The sequence below is a fragment of the Paramormyrops kingsleyae genome, chromosome 19, assembly GCF_048594095.1.
Source record: "Paramormyrops kingsleyae isolate MSU_618 chromosome 19, PKINGS_0.4, whole genome shotgun sequence".
Lineage (NCBI taxonomy): Eukaryota > Metazoa > Chordata > Actinopteri > Osteoglossiformes > Mormyridae > Paramormyrops > Paramormyrops kingsleyae.
In genome coordinates, this window is record NC_132815.1 from 16,325,653 (window position 1) to 16,342,879 (window position 17,227).

At 46.0% G+C, this 17,227-nt stretch overlaps 1 protein-coding gene across 4 annotated transcripts in view; it reads left to right on the plus strand.

Moving 5' to 3' along the window:
• pak5 (p21 protein (Cdc42/Rac)-activated kinase 5) overlaps positions 1-17,019 on the plus strand; it is a 48,314-nt gene extending 31,295 nt beyond the window's left edge. For all 4 annotated transcript variants that reach the window (XM_072702690.1, XM_072702689.1, XM_023799553.2 and 1 more), the window contains 7 exons: positions 746-1,519; positions 5,851-6,348; positions 8,048-8,181; positions 12,863-12,989; positions 13,994-14,119; positions 15,075-15,209; positions 15,415-17,019. In XM_072702690.1, the coding sequence (XP_072558791.1) occupies positions 746-1,519; positions 5,851-6,348; positions 8,048-8,181; positions 12,863-12,989; positions 13,994-14,119; positions 15,075-15,209; positions 15,415-15,570 (1,950 nt within the window). In that variant the 3' untranslated portion in view covers positions 15,571-17,019. The remainder of the gene's footprint in view (positions 1-745; positions 1,520-5,850; positions 6,349-8,047; positions 8,182-12,862; positions 12,990-13,993; positions 14,120-15,074; positions 15,210-15,414) is intronic.
• The last annotated feature ends 208 nt before the right edge of the window (positions 17,020-17,227 follow it).

The following is a 17,227-nucleotide window of genomic DNA, read 5'->3' on the forward strand; positions in this document are numbered from 1 at the left end:
TTCAAATGAATGCTTGCAATTTTCTGGGCACCTTCACCACTGATGTCCTTATATTGTCTGTAAACCTACATTTCGCCTTGTAGGCTATAGGAGGATATCTAGCCAACAGTAAAAATTCCTTTCTCCGAAATGTCTCCTTCTGTTCATCTTAGGAAAATATCCACAAATCTCCACACTATGATAATTTTTTTTTTACTGATCCCCATTGTACTTGCTTTAATGTGGGGAGGGGGCAGTTTGAAACAACTGGCATTGACGGAATTGGTTTTCAGTGGGTGCGATAAAATAGGTTACTGCATGTAAGTAACGAAAATGTATGAGTTTCAAAGACGTCCAGAGAAGCGTTCAGTCCTGAAAGAGAGAGGGAGCTGCCTTCAATTATCACATCTCTACCTCTCGCAGTCATGCCCAGCATCTTGTTCTGGTTCCAGAGAGTCATTACTTTTTGGGATTAAAAGCGTTTGGTGACTCATGCTGCTACAGTGGTTGTGTGGGGGGAAGCAATAATCCTCCTGCTATCTGTACTGCCTTCGCAGCAGTCGTTTGCATGTCAACCCTGCTAGTATATTTTGCTCAGTGAACACTTGAATCCTGAGAAATATGTGGGTCTTTTGCTATTTATTACATTTAAGCAGCCAATGATTCAAAATCAAGTCCTGCTACAGAAAGACAGTTTATGTCTATTGTGCTCATGTGCGCCGCCCTGGTGGTAGCTTCATTAAAACCCCCGTTTCCTGTTTTGCAGACCATTGTGCGAGGGAGTCGACCTCAGAAGGATGTCTCAATCAATGGTCTGCTCGAAGAGTTTGACAGCATTTCTGTGACTCGGTCAAACTCTCTCCGCAAGGAGAGCCCACCTGCTCCCCACCAGCCGGGTTCGAAACACGCTTCTTCCAAGCCCGCAGAGGAGAACGGTTTTGGCCACCACTACTCGCGCTACTCCTGCGACCTGGACAGCTCTAAAGACTTCCCGTCAGAAGGCTACAGGGACAAGGCTTCCTTCGATGGGGAGTGGGCGTTGGGGAGGCACTACCGGTTCACCAAACAGAACGGGCATGCCATGAGGAGTCCCTTTTACCCTGATGCCATGCCTCAGAAGTCAGACTATGCCAAAATGCCCCCAGACTATCACACCTACCTGGAGAGCAAGGTGCGCTCAGAGGAAGCGGTAGGGAGCAGCCGGGAGTTCTACCAGAGTTCCTGTGGGAGCTCTGTCCAGGACCACAGAGAGCAGCCGCTGGGCACGCCGTCGCGGACTTCCCTGCACAGCGAGCAGATCAGCTGCTCGGACAGTGAGTGGGGCTATGGGCCGTCCCGCGAGGAGTATGAGAAGAGACCAAAGTCATCCTACGTAGGCCATGGCAGCCCTCAGCCCGCCATCCGCCAGCGGTCCCGGTCCGGCTCGGGGCTGCAGGAGCCCAGCCCACCGTATGGAATCAGTGCATTCAAATCCACCCAGCAGGGCCATTACAGTTCCTACACATACCCACGTCTCTCCGAAACTGTGACCGCCTCCCAGGTAAAATACAAACGCAGGGGCGTCCATCACACCCCGTAGTGCAAAGGCTGCATGTCAAGTTTGGTTATCTTGGGGGGTTTCTGTTACTTACTTTGCAGTTATATTTGGGCAAAGGTTCCTGGTGTGGAGAGAGGTCTATACCTTCGTGGTTGTCTTGGGTCACCATGGTAACCCATCACAGTCGGCGTGGTGATGGACCGCCCTCATCCTCTCTAAAGGACAGAGAGGGACTGTTGATGGTGTGGGCCAGTTTTCACTTCCTGGATTTGACCATACTCCATTATGAATCCTGTGTTGCATCTCCTCCAGGGCCTTAAGAGCCAGACAGTTACCAGGATACACTGGCAACTATCAGGCTGTTAATCAGCCATGAGCACATTTTCTGGAGGTGTAAATAAAAATTTATATAAATATTCAGGTGAGTTAGGGTTTGTATTAAGTATAAACTGTGGGAATGTAACCCATAAACCCTTTTAAATGCGCACTTGCTCAAGCCACAACAATATATTCATGTTCCATAGGCTCTACAAGGTATGAGCCAGAGGCATATTAAAGTTATGTTTCTTTACTATATAATATTTATTCGTTCTACCATATTTGTTTTTAGTCGACATAGTATTAGCAATGTGTGTTTCATTTATTTAAGTCGTCATGTGAATCCATGGCGAGATTACAACTGGGTCGTGGCCCCGGGGATCAGCCGGTACGTCGCGCATCTTCCACACGGATGACTGGGGACTTTAAATTGCAGACACGGACCGGATTACAGGCCCCTTTTCTTGTAACACCCAGCACAATCTGCTAGCGTGAAGAGCGAGTGAATAACAGCGGTTACGGGTCCCTTCTCGTCGAGCTGGAGGCTCACGCGCTCCGGTGCACATGTGCCCCCTCCATGCCCTGGCAGGGAAACGCTTCACCGGTTCGGGGGCTTTAAGATGCGACTGACGCGCTGAAACAAAGATGATCGTCGTTAAAGCCGCGGAGAGGTTGCCGCAGTAATGGGTCATTTTCGGGACAGTCCTGGACCTTTAAACAGCATCGCCGACTGACACCTTTTAAAAATGTAATAATAATAATCTTAACACGGAAACTGTGAGGATGGTGCGAATAGGCCTAAATTTGTTAGCTTTTTTATTTATATTACACGCAAAAGAGACGCAGCACATCTGTACGGTTTGCACTTCGCTGCTTGGTATCAGTTTTACTCAGTCATCCCGAACCGCGGTTCCCATAATGCGTCTTTTCTTCATCTTGTCCCATCCGGACTCTGCGGGCTTGTCAGAGGTGGGGCTGAAACGGGGGGATCGAAATGTCGTCGTGCCTCTTTTGTGGAGCGAGATCCCTCCTTTCTGTCGCTGTCGTGAGTCCCTGTGCCGCAGCTCACACTGACAAATTGATGTTGCGGCATTTTTTTTTTTTTTTTTGCAGCCTTAGCATAAAATGGCCAAATGATGTTCCACTGCAGAATTCAATTTCACAGTTCAGTTGGGATGTTGATTACACTGCCAAATTCAGATTAATGTGCATTTAACGAACATGGATCAGGAGACCCCCTGGCTGTCAGCCAGCGCCGGTGCCGGCGAGTGATAGCCGCGCCGGGCTTCCGTGCGTCCGTCCCCGGGCAGCGCCGCTCGGCGTGATGTATTAAACGCGTCCGCAGCCGTAATTATCTGCAGTCCCGACACATCGAGAGTCCGGGCGCCAGAGTTTCCGGACTCGCTCGGGCGCTCTAGAGGGGACGATTCGTGTCCTATCATGTTACGGAAATTTGTGTCCTGTGGGTGTGGCGATGATTTAATTTATCGACGTTATTGTGATTTGGCTTTGCTCTTCCCGGCCATTAAAGATGCGGGATAGGGGGAGGTGGGTTTCGGGCGGTTTTGCGAGTCTAAACTACTCCAGGTGTATTCCTGGCGGGTTTGCGGGTGGGGCTCCGGGAAGTATTAAGAGGACTTATCAGGTAGAAACATTAAAAAGCAGAGTGTTTTTCTTTTCATAGGTATAAGACCGATGCAATGCCTAATGTGGGAACAGTAGGTCTATCTCTGAAAGAGAACTAAGCTGAATGGTCATGGTTTACATGATCCTTAATATAAAATCTTAGTCATACCCACATATGCGGCAATTGACATAATTAGCGGAGCAGTTTTTTTTCTGCAGGCAACTCTAAAATGATTGGCAAAAACGTAAAAAGAAACAAACAAAAAAAAAATAAAATTGCAATTTAAGAAACTATTTTCTGAGGTACTCAGGCTACACAGCTGATGATCAAAATAACATGAAAAGGGATTTTCGCATTGAAGCAACTAATTCACAATTACACACGCAGCTAGAGAGGTGAGTCATTAGTTTGAATGGCAGTTACCGATATGTGTGTCATATGTGAAAGAGGTCAGACACTCAGCGCTATCATATGTGAGTTTTCAAAGCAACATGAGGCAGTTATGAGCTCCAAAGAAGCCAAGGAGTCTGTCTCCAAACTGCAGGTTTATCCGTCATAAATACACACAAAATGACTTATAGTGCCAACGGGAATAGTCTCAAAAATCACGACAGCAAAAAAGCACATTAACAAAGAGGAACGACGTTCACGATTCCAGGCTCATGGGCGGGGATAGACGGACACCAAACATGACCAAAGTACAGCCTCAGAATCGGGCACAGAGCTGAATCAGCACCTCTGTGACCCAACCGATGCACAAAGACTCCTGAGCTTTAGTAAGGGCCACAGAACTCGGGCCTCTGAGCAATGGCTGGGATTTATATCTGGTGAAATCCACGGGATGCCTTAACTGACAAAATGAGTTGCCAACTATCAAGAGGGGTGGGAGTCCGTAATTTAGGGGCAGCCATCATATGGGAGTCATTAGGTCAGACGATTGCTCTGCATGACTGCATAATGGCCAAGGAATATGAGGCCGTTTTTCAGGACCAGGCGCACCCTGTGGTCACGCACTTCCCGCTCACGCTGTTCCCATATCCCAGGATGATGATGTCTTCATGTCTTCATATACACTAAGCAAACTGAGTAATGCTCTCATGAATGTCAGGATAAAACCAAATGACTTCCATGGCCTCCCCTATCACCAGATTTAAATATCACTGAACCTTTATGAGAAGTTCTGGTGCGCCTGCTTCATCCTTCAAAGAACAGAGGTATTTTCCTCAGGGTCCTATTGTATAGCCCACTACACACTGCTCAGGACTAAGGACTTAGGCATACAGATGCTACTATGGGAACACAATAGGTATGCCTGACCTTGGAATAAACATATTCTCTACCCCCTGTATGTTTGAATGCATTATATGTTAAATGTACACTATAAAATATTTATTTAACCAAAATAATAGGTGCTAAACAGCTATGGTCCCTTAAAAAATAAATAAACACAACAGGCTTTATATTCTACTGTTCTGTGTCTGTCTCAGTCTTGAGACATTCCTTGGCTTCCTGTTTCACTGGGGGATAAAAGTGAGGTAACACTCATTGTAGGTCATTTATCTACTGTCATAGGGAATGGTGAAGAACTCACAAACAGTAAGAGATACATGGCTGTTGACCATAAATCCAGGAGCAAAAGCAACGTTTTTTTTCATTAGCCAGATAACTTAAGTCAAATATAAGGATTGTCCAATTGGAACATCACTTACCTCTCCTACTGGACAGTTTTCTTGTTTGGCTTAAATTATCCAGCTAACTGGGAAAGCCAGAGAGTGTTCCATGAAGCAGGATATCTTAGCTGGGTTAACTCATGATTGTTAAAAAGTCATGATTGTCCAATAGGAACATCACTTGCCTCTCCTCCTATTGGACAGTTTTCATATTTGACTTATGTTATCCAACTGGGAAATTCTGCTTTGCGGAATACCCCTCAGGTAATAGGTACAAATAATAAAAAAACAAATATACCACAAATCATGGCAGCTATAGAGATACTGAAGTGAAAATCCGGGCTGCAGGTATGGAGTTATAGAATGGGTTTGCTTTTTGTTTTGCTTAATGAAAATGTTTCCTCTTTCAGATGATGTGTTAAGTGCTGTTCCTTATTGTGCTCCTGTGCAATGCTGGCGAATGAATCCACACCTAGGCAGCTAAGGGTAGAAGCACGTTTCCATAAAGGAAGCCGCAGCTGCTTCTGTCTCCCCATGGCAGCCGTTCCATGCCTTCTGGGTGTCGCATGGGCAGTTGAAGATTCCATCCTGGCATGGGCGCCTGTGTCGTCCCCCGTCCCCCCCAATGGGATCATATTAGGCAACAATTGCAAATCTACTTCACTTTGAGGAGGAGAGAACATCACTTTGCTAATTTTGCAGTGATTATGTTTGTGCAGGGAGACTATGACAGGATGTCCAGGGACGGAAGCCCCCAGGTACCTGGATCGGACACGTACCCTCGTGGACTCCTCAAGCTACCTCAAAGCCATGCCAAACCAAGCTACCCCAGCAGCTTCCAGTATCCCCCAACGTTCCACTATAAACCATCCCCCTATCACCACCCTCCGTCACAGCCGAGCCCCCCTTACACACCTCAGGGTGCGTACTCCCAGCCCTGCTCCCCGTACATCCCACCTGGGGCCTACCCTCCCCCCAGCTGGGGCTCCGCCTCTGACCAGCCACCGTCCAGAGTGTCCCACGAGCAATTTCGGGCTGCTCTGCAGCTGGTGGTAAAGCCTGGGGACCCACGGGAGTACTTGGACAACTTCATTAAGATTGGCGAGGGATCCACTGGCATTGTCTGCATCGCTACGGAGAAGCACAGTGGCAAGCAAGTGGCTGTGAAGAAGATGGACCTGCGTAAGCAGCAGAGGAGGGAGCTGCTTTTCAATGAGGTCAGTGCCAAGGTGTTAGTCAGAGTCAAGGTATTGGTCAGAGTTAAGGTGTTGGAGTCAAGGCATTAGTCAGAGTTAAAGTATTAGAGTCAAGGTGTTAGTCAGTGGCTAGGCATTAGAGTTAAGGCATTAGTCTGAGTGAAGGGGTTGAAAGTAGTACTCAGTAGTATTTGTCAGTTTATTTTCTCTCTCTGTCCGTGTTTGCAGTTCTTTTACAAACTCATTCTTTCTGGGTACACTGTGTAATTTTTCTTATCAAGAGTGTATTATTCAACACAAACCAACATAAGTGTGTTGTTTCTGAAATTTTCTCCAGACCACGTGATCAAACCAGTCACATAGTCGTGTGACTGCCAGCACAGTCTGTGTTGTCATAGACATTTCACAAGAGATAAATGTTAAGCCCTTTTCACCTCAGAAATGTTCAGTGCCAGCCCCCGTCCCCCGACCCTGACCAGGATGAACGTTTTGAAGATAGATGGATGGATGGATCTCCAGTTCTTACTCCTGTCATGACCACTGCCCACAGCCCCGCTAAACACTTCCGTTTCATCGGCATGGCAGAAGTTAATTTGCCCCGTATTGAACCTTATTGGTTGCGGTGAATGAATCCACACCTGAGTGTCTAAGGGTAGAAGCACGTTTCCATAAAGGAAGCACCAGCTGCTCCTGTCTCCACATGGCAGCCGTTCCATGCCTTCCATGTGCCGCGTAGGCAGTTGAAGATTCCATCCTGGCATGGCCACCTCTGTTCCCCCAACCCCCCCTCCCCCCGCCCCAACGGTGTCATCGTGGCCAACAACTGCAAATTTGCTTCTCTTTGGGGAGGAGAGAACATCACTTTGGTCAGAGTGCGCATTTGTTCTGAGCGTAATTTAATTACATGCGGTTTGTTACACATGGCACATATGTTGCCTAGGCAACAAGAGAGATGGGTTTTTCTCTAATTTGGGGGAAAAAAATATCATGGCCTATATAAAACTGTACATTAGGTATGCAAGATGATAAATTTAACATAATGTAGGGAAAATGTTTTTTTGATCAGTAAACTTAAAGAAATTCCATCCATCCATCCATTTTCCAACCACTTACCCTGAGGGTGGCTTGGGGGCCTGGACCTTCTCCCAGGCCGCACAGGGCATGATGCTGCGTTATTCCCTGAGTGGGATGAAAGAAGTGCACGTGAAAGTCTGCACGTCACAGTGGATAGTTGTTTCTCTGAATATGTCTAAATATGTCTTAGACCATATTGTCTAAATATGGTTAAAAGTGATCCCATTGAAATATATTTATTTAACATCTTAATAAATGTGTTATTATTATTAAAATTAATAATAATAATCATCATCATCATCATCATCTTATTGAGCTGCCCTAATTAAAAAGAGAATTCAGCTGAAACCTGCTTAAGTATTATTTATCTTGTAATTTCCACCAATTACTTTGTCTGAATGAGTTTAACATGCATATTTTCCATGTATTTTAATTTTAATTTCTTACTTATCATATACAATAGTGCATTCATTTACCTTTATACGCCAATCTTAATTGTGACTGAACTGAACACTTCAGCATATTTTTTTCCTTGGTAGTAAGCTAATGCATTGGTTTAATGATGACCCTTTGGGCTTGCAATGGCTCTGCGAGGCTTCTCAATGACTGACTTCTCCGGCTGATTTTCCCCCTTGTCTCGTTTCAGGTGGTTATAATGAGGGATTACCACCACGAGAACGTGGTCGACATGTACAACAGCTACCTAGTCGGGGACGAGCTCTGGGTTGTGATGGAGTTTCTGGAGGGTGGAGCTCTGACTGACATCGTCACTCACACGAGGTAGGCTCTCGTGCCTCGACACTGAAACACCAGCTAGGGTTTTGGTCGGAACTCTATTAATTTCGTTTTCACGCATCCACTGAATGGTGTCGGTAAACAGAAACCACAGCCCGAACCAGATTAATAAGAGGGTTCCGTTACATTACATTGAAATAAGCAGGACTAGGTTAGTACGGGAAACGAAACCGAGGAAAAACAACGGGGAATACAAACAAATGAAACGTTTATGAGCGGTACGATGTTGTCAGCGTGACGGAAGAGAACATTGGCTCCTGTAGGAGTGCCAGGTTGATATTGGTTTACACAATATTACATAATTAAAATAGGGATTGAAGTATTGTCAAAGTTCCTCTCAGAATTTTGTTCTGCACGTAACTAAATTGCCCTCAGCCTTAATATCAGGTTTAACGTTTGAAATATGCCTACATCCCACAATAATCAATCGATGCTCGCCCTCGTTTTTGTGATCATAACAAATACTAAGTTTCCACGCTGCTCTAAGTGCAACTTTTTAATTATTTTTGGTTAAATTAGGTGACTCAGTAATGATCTGAGAGTGGCTAATTTGTGGGTTTTTAACGCCCCGAAGTTCCCTGTTCATCAGGCCCATTCGAGTCCTTCTTTTCAAACTTTAACCGGCAGAGCAGCGGAGCCGCCACCCCCCCACTAAGTGCAGTGTGTCCGCGCGCGTAATTACAGTGATCCGCGTGCCTCTTCTCTGGGGCGGCGCCGCCTCGCCCGTAATTGCGAGGCTTCGGCACTCGTGGCCGTCCGCGCAAGTCGTGAGATCCTGAGCCGCTTGCACAGCTACGAGGGGGTGTCGATTCTGCGTTCCCTGGAAACTGCAGAGAAAAACGTGGGCGACAGTACGACCACGAATGAAAATGGCCAGAGGCTGCTTCATGGTTATGGTTGCTATAACTTGATTGATGTGTCAGGCAGTGCTAACGATTTAGAAACAGCAGCAATGAAAACATACTTAATCCATCTGTCTTCTTATCCTGCTCAAGGTTGCAGGGAACATGGAACCTATCCCAGAGTGCACCAGGCACAAAGCCGGGGTACACCCTGGAGAGGATGCCCGGGCACGTCGGGCACAATCATTTATACACTATGGCTAATTTAGAGACCCTGATTAGCCTAACTGCATGTCTCTGGGATGCAGGAGTTAACTAGAGTAAACAGGAAACTTGTGCAACACAGAGTGAATATGCAAACCCCACATACGCATAGTGGAGGAAGGGTGTGTGCCCCCCCCCATCCATATAGGGGTGAGAATAGAGCTAATGACTGAGCCACTGAGATTATGAAAAATAAGTGTGGAAAAAGAGAAGCAGAAATAATCTTGTTTATAGGTGACAATCACCCATTATTTTGTTAATAAAACTACAGCCACGTTAACAGATTGACTGTGTTAAATTGTTTTTACGTTGCAGCATGATCGTGATTACAGTTATACATTGTTAATGTACGTGTTAAGGTTAGTTCTGGTCGGTTACTGGAATGTTAGAGTAAACACAATATTTTCCCCTCTGTACCTCTTGAAATCTCCAGTTCCGGGGATATTTCCCGTGCGTTTGGCTGCATTTTGTGTTTTTTTTTTTTAAACGCAGAGCTTTTTTTGTGTTAATAACTGTGAAAGCACATGCTGTGTCCTCCAGTGGTGCGTTTAGACATGATTAATCGTTAACACGCTCCGCGCAGCTCAGGTGATCGTTTTGCGCTTTTTCTGATTATAAAATCGCATAGCTGAAATCATTGAAGTCACATTTCGTGACAAAAGGAACGTGAGGGTCAAGGTAAAGCTTGCCGCCAGGAGGGGCACCCCTCAGGGTGTTTTCCGGAACGGAAAAGGGGGAGGCATTATCTGCACTCTTCAATTTGGCAGTTAAACAATTTATTTGCTTGCCGTGTTCGACTTCTGATTTAACTACACACGCCACAGATGGCAGAGTCAAAGTAGTAAAAAAAATAACGCATTCCCGAATGCTTTGTTTTTATAACCCTCTGCATCAGTTGTTGTATGAACACAAATAAAACCTTAAGAAACATCCGTAGGCTCCAGCCCAGCCTTTATACATATTCCCAAGGATCCAGAGTGTATTTCATAATAACATGCAGGATTAGTGCAGGTTAACCTACTGGGTGACATAGGCGGCTGCCTAGGGCACCATTTTCCGAGGGGGCGCCAATTTGGCGAGCCGATTTCAGTTTGTCTCAGATGCGCGGTGGGAGGTGAGGATTGCCTGGGGCATACATGGGCTTTGACCAGTACTGAGTGATGTTGTGGTAACCCTGTCTTTCTGTTCTGAAAGCAAATTGAAAGCAGCACGTAAGCATCGTAACATAATATCTGAGCGGTTGCCTGAATACAAATAGCTCTACTCAAGCAAAGCGATTAGATATTTATGAATGGGATACTGTCAGCTATACCCTACGCCTGTGAGATCACACTTAACAGTGAAGCAGACTTCAGACAAATGTGAGTCGAGATAATCTTTGTAGTGTAGCCTCCACCCATATAGAGCAGAAACTGAAAACTATCAGGATTACTGTCAGGTGACCTCCCCCGCGCCGTATTGTCTAAGTCATGCCTTTTTGGATAAGGAGCATTCATGAATGGGTGTCCGGGGATTACATTTGTATTTGTTCCATCAGAGTAATTCAGGCGACATTCAGAGCTACTTCACTACCAGGGTAATGCAACTTAAGTGAATTGACCACTGTACAGTATGTGTGAGCCAGTCAGTTCTGAATTACTGCCTCGTGCCAATTGCTATATATTTTTTATATATATTTATGGTGGCTTGGCGTCATGGTGGTGCAGTGGTTAGCACTGTTGCCTCACACCTCTGGGGCCAGGATTTGACTCCCCGTATCATTGTCAGGTTTCCTCTGGGTGCTCCTGTTTCCCCCTACAGTCCAAACATATGCTAAGGTTAACTGGAGTTACCAAACTGCCAATAGGTATGTATGTGTGAGTGAAAGGTGTGTGAGTGTGCCCTGTGATGGGTTGGCACCCCGTCCTGGGTTGTCCCCTGTGATGGGTTGGCACCCCGTCCTGGGTTGTCCCCTGTGATGGGTTGGCACCCCGTCCTGGGTTGTCCCCTGTGATGGGTTGGCACCCCGTCCTGGGTTGTCCCCTGTGATGGGTTGGCACCCCGTCCTGGGTTGTCCCCTGTGATGGGTTGGCACCCCGTCCTGGGTTGTCCCCTGTGATGGGTTGGCACCCCGTCCTGGGTTGTCCCCTGTGATGGGTTGGCACCCCGTCCTGGGTTGTCCCCTGTGATAGGTTGGCACCCCGTCCTGGGTTGTCCCCTGTGATGGGTTGGCACCCCGTCCTGGGTTGTCCCCTGTGATGGGTTGGCACCCCGTCCTGGGTTGTCCCCTGTGATGGGTTGTCACCCCGTCCTGGGTTGTCCCCTGTGATAGGTTGGCACCCCGTCCTGGGTTGTCCCCTGTGATAGGTTGGTACCCCGTCCTGGGTTATTCACTGTGCTGCGCCCATAGGCTCCAGACCCCCCGCGACCTTGAATAGGACAAGTGGTTACATAGGATGGATGGATGGATTATATATATATCATATAAACGATTACTTGATTCATTGTCAGATTAATCAGTCGATTACTCAATTATTAATATAATTGATAGTGACAGCCATAAACAATAATGCATATTATTATTATTATTATTATTGTTGTATTATTACAATTCCTATTATAGCAGTGAGAGGCATGTGGGATTAACTGCTAATTATTGCCCTGGTGTCAGTAATTCATTTCTCATGGTAGAGTGCAATGCTAATGCTTTGTCCCCTTGCGGTTGTCGCGGGCTGTTCAGTTCACAGGCGCTTCTTGGGCTTTTTGGAGGTTATTCATTTGGGATGTGTAGAGCGGTGCTGATTAGCCTCGCTAACATTGAGCTGCTGCTCGCTGATAAGCTCTCGGTTCCGGGGTCATATGAAAGAGCCATTAGTCACCGCGCTGAGGTTTTATCGGGCCACTTTCCTCGTGTCGTGTCAGTGAGAGTGGTTTCGCTATGGGGCTCAGGAATGCAATAAAAATGGGATCTCTCCTGCTGACATGTTTTTACTTTGTAATATTAAAAAAAAAAACCTTTACAGCTGCATATTTCTGATCACTAATCATCCATGGGTCTCTGCAGTTTAACTGCATAGATACAAGTGATGCTTATTTTGCTGTTTCAGTACAAGGTGTAGACTTCAGTTTGTCTACATTTAGAGCTCAGTCGTAACTTTTGGGGTGGGGGAGGTCTTAATTGGTTTTCTATATGCTCAGGTCTTTGTCATTCCTCTGCAGATGCTCGGCCTTCATTGTTTTTCTATACGCCCAGGTCTCTGTCATTCCTCTGCGGACGCTCGGCCTTCATTGTTTTTCTGTATGCCCAGGTCTCTGTCATTCCTCTGCGGATGCTCGGCCTTCATTGTTTTTCTGTATGCCCCGGTCTCTGCGGACGCTCAGCCTTCATTGTTTTCATGTTTTTTTTTCCAATTTTCTTAAATTAGAGAGAGGGGTTGTAATTTGTGTGCTCTCTGTGATTTAAAACCACAACTTTTGTGCTGTTGATACAATGTGCTGCTTGTTAAACTATAGAAGCTTGTGTATATATATATATATATATATATATATATATATATTCAGTGATGTATTTATCTCCACAGGATGAATGAAGAGCAAATTGCCACTGTTTGTCTATCGGTGCTGAAGGCTCTGTCGTACCTCCATACACAAGGAGTCATCCACAGAGATATCAAGAGCGACTCCATCTTACTCACCAGCGATGGAAGGGCAAGTGGAGAATCTTTTCATACATAGTGCTACTCATCTATCTGATTCTCTAGATTTATTTTATTGTCAGTGGTTCTTTGATTTTTTTCTTTGAACTGTATTGTAATAAAGGGTTACCAAGGTTACCACATAGAATAGGTAATATAACATAGCAGCTAAAATCTCTAAGCCTTTGAAAGTCTTTAGAAACAGGAAAACTGTTTAATTGGTTGTCTACCTTGCTAATGCTCAGAATTGAGAAGAGGTGCTTAAATCCATCCATCCATTCTAACCATCAGGGTTTTGGGGGGGGGGTGGTGGAGTCAGTCCCAGGTAGCCTAGAACACAAAGCTGGGGTCCATTATGGATGGAATGCCAGTCCATTGCAGTGCACATACATACCCATACACACACACACCAAACAAGGGTGGGATTTGAACCCCCAACCTGTAGGTGCAACAAAATGAATCTGAAAAATAAAAACAGGCTACTGAAGCATCTATAGTTTTAAAGTATCAGACTGCTGACAAGCAGTAATGAAGGGATACACTTTATCTTTCAGGCTGTGGAATACACTGCGATAGGCTGCCTTAAGGGTAACAGGAAGAAACACAGTAGCCTGTAAAAATATCATAAAGAAACAGAGTGAGTACAGGGTGTACTGATGATACGGCTAATTTAGAAGGAGGTGTGACTCTCCACAGCAAGCCGGTGACTTTGACTCCGCTACGGAGATACCTCTTCATCTTCATGTAGGACAGATAATGAAAAGGGTGCAGATTTGCAGTCTGGCAGTAGCAGATTCATTCTGAGGAGCTGCTTATCCAAGGTCAGGGTGACGCAGTGGGAACAGGTTGTAAAGTGGAGTACACTCAGGATGACTCTTCAGGGAGCTCGCACACGTTCACGCACACACTCACACGCTGGAGGCGGGTTGGAGTCGAGGACTTTTTTGAATACTAAAAATAGTATGGATCCGGGTTTTACTGAATGTTTATGTCTCTTCGTATAAACTTTTTCCACAGATAAAACTCTCAGATTTTGGATTTTGTGCCCAAGTGTCGAAAGAGGTGCCGAAAAGAAAGTCACTGGTTGGCACCCCTTACTGGATGGCACCAGAAGTCATTTCCAGAATGCCATATGGTACCGAGGTATGTAAGGACGAGAAGACAGTACCGGGGTGCGTACTGACAGGGAGACGGTATCGTGGTGCGTACTGACGGGGAGACGGTATCGTGGTGCGTACTGACGGGGAGACGGTATCGTGGTGCGTACTGACGGGGAGACGGTATCGGGGTGCGTACTGACGGGGAGACGGTATCGGGGTGCGTACTGACGGGGACACGGTATCGTGGTGCGTACTGACGGGGACACGGTATCGTGGTGCGTACTGACGGGGACACGGTATCGTGGTGCGTACTGACGGGGACACGGTATCGTGGTGCGTACTGACGGGGAGACGGTATCGTGGTGCGTACTGACGGGGAGACGGTATCGAGGTGCGTACTGACGGGGAGACGGTATCGGGGTGCGTACTGACGGGGAGACGGTATCGGGGTGCGTACTGACGGGGAGACGGTATCGGGGTGCGTACTGACGGGGAGACGGTATCGGGGTGCGTACTGACGGGGAGACGGTATCGGGGTGCGTACTGACGGGGAGACGGTATCGAGGTGCGTACTGACGGGGAGACGGTATCGTGGTGCGTACTGACGGGGAGACGGTATCGGGGTGCGTACTGACGGGGAGACGGTATCGAGGTGCGTACTGACGGGGAGACGGTATCGGGGTGCGTACTGACGGGGAGACGGTATCGTGGTGCGTACTGACGGGGAGACGGTATCGAGGTGCGTACTGACGGGAGACGGTATCGTGGTGCGTACTGACGGGGAGACGGTATCGAGGTGCGTACTGACGGGGAGACGGTATCGTGGTGCGTACTGAAAGGGGGACGATACTGCAATGCTTACTTACAGAGAGACGGGACTGGGGTGCATGATGACAGTAATGGAATGTGTTACTGTGGATTTCACTGTCCCACTAAAAAGCCGTCAGGCTCCAGCAAGCAGGTATGAAGTGTGTGTCTTCCTTGCCATCTGTCTTCAGGTGGATATTTGGTCCTTGGGTATTATGGTGATGGAGATGGTGGATGGTGAGCCCCCCTACTTCAACGAGCCACCCCTCCAAGCCATGAGGAGGATACGGGATAACCTGCCGCCCCGCCTCAAAGAGTCCCACAAGGTGAGTCTGGGGGCAGGACCCCGGGTACGGTGTTTATGGTCTCTGGCCATCATAACCCGCCAGCTCAGTGCAGTGTTTGGTGTATAGAAAGTCAGAATGGTGTGGTTGATATTTGAGTGTTCCCAAGGTGACTTGTCTGACTGGAATAGCTGTGCTCTTGGTGTATATGTTCTGTGACCAGGCTGGGCTTGGCTCTATGCTCCAGGTGTCCTCTGTGTTGAGAGCCTTCTTGGACCTGATGCTGGTGAGGGAGCCGTCCCAGAGGGCCACGGCCCAAGAGCTCCTGCACCATCCCTTCCTTAAGCTCTCGGGCCCCCCCTCCTGCATTGTGCCTCTGATGCGGCACTACCGCCACCGCTGACGCCCCCTGCAGGGCGGCACCGTTCCTGCAGCAGTGGGACTTTTCGAAACGGCGACACCCATTGCCAAGTTGTAGTTTAGGAGAAGATGTCAGCTTCTGTTAAATAAATAATACCTGGCTTTAGACGCAGGCTTCCATGAAGTAACTACTGACCCCGTCTTTACTAGGCAGGTAGAAGTTAATTAGTCGCTTGTGGGGTGGTGGTTCGGTAGTTTCCTCTGTTTAGGCAATACTTCTAGACTCTTTTTGCAGAGTACATCCAGTAAAGAGTCTGACAGGCACCAAGGAGAAGGTGAGTCCCTGATGGTCTGCCCTGATGGTCTGCCCTGATGGTCTGCCCTGATGGTCTGCCCTGATGGTCTCTACACGCTGGCCTGTGAGGCTGAGGGGAACCCATGCGTTGCCTAAATCACCACTTCACAAGAGTGCGTTCACAACCTACCCTTTTGAATTTAGCTTATTTCTTGCAGTGTAAAATATCCTAATTTTTTCTCCTCTAACACTAATAGTGTTATGTATTTTAGATCAACTGTATTTTTTTCTGTACAGTTTTGATAATCTGTATTTTGCTGTGATGTTACTATTGTGATATGGGCAGTATTAAATATAATTAAGATAGTTTCTGCAAAGATCTTTCCTACTATTTATAATCCAATTTTGATTAATAAATGAAGAGAAGCTAAATAAACCCACCACTTACCGAAACAAACACCAACCAGAATATATTTATTATCATAAACAAAACATTTGTAGGCAGTATTTCCTGTCAGAGTGGGGAAATAAGGGTATTACCAGAATTTTGTATGCTGTTAAAAAGTATTATTTATTTTTTGAATTGAAGATTTATTTTTCAGTAGTGTAGCCTTTTTTATTTATTTTATTTTCTAAAAAAAGACAGTAATGTTGATTATATCATACAAGCAATATTTCTACCTTGTTTATCATTACATTTTTCTTTAACATCAATAAAATTGATAACTTTCGGAATACAGCTAGTTCTTCAATGTGGATGGTTTATTTAGATGGAAAAAAAACAATTGCTCCTATAAAAATTCTGAAATGTGCATAAAAGGCCAATTTATGCAAGTAACAACAATGAAGTTTAGCAATATTTCTAAATTCATTTCATTATAAAACAACCTTGATATACACAATACTTTCACTTACATGTATGATTTACTTTTCATTACTGGGGATGGGCACTATTTACAGAACATACCTATTATGGTTTATTTTCTTAGCCATGTATGGTTAGTTAACCCCCCAGTTTTATTACTACCTTATTCATGTATCATCCGTGGTGTTTTGTAAATATGGCACATAATCATGTTTGCTGCTGTCTAAACCTTGATGAATGTTCCAAACTGAATGACTATTACTTAACTGTGGTGTTGCTTGTAGAGTGAAATTGCATGTTTGTTATCAGTAAAGCTGGTTTTCAATTACAAACGTGTATTTTGTCTTACGCGAAGGAACAAACGAATTCGTCCTCCAACGAGAGGCGATCAGGGATATCATCGGGGATACCATCGACTGTATTTTTTTTTTCTAAACAAGAAACTTACGATACTTACCAGATAAGTGACCATTGTAAAGGAAACCCTTACAAAAGGTGCTGTGTTTTGTGAGTGTGTGTGTTTTTTTTTTTTATACTAGA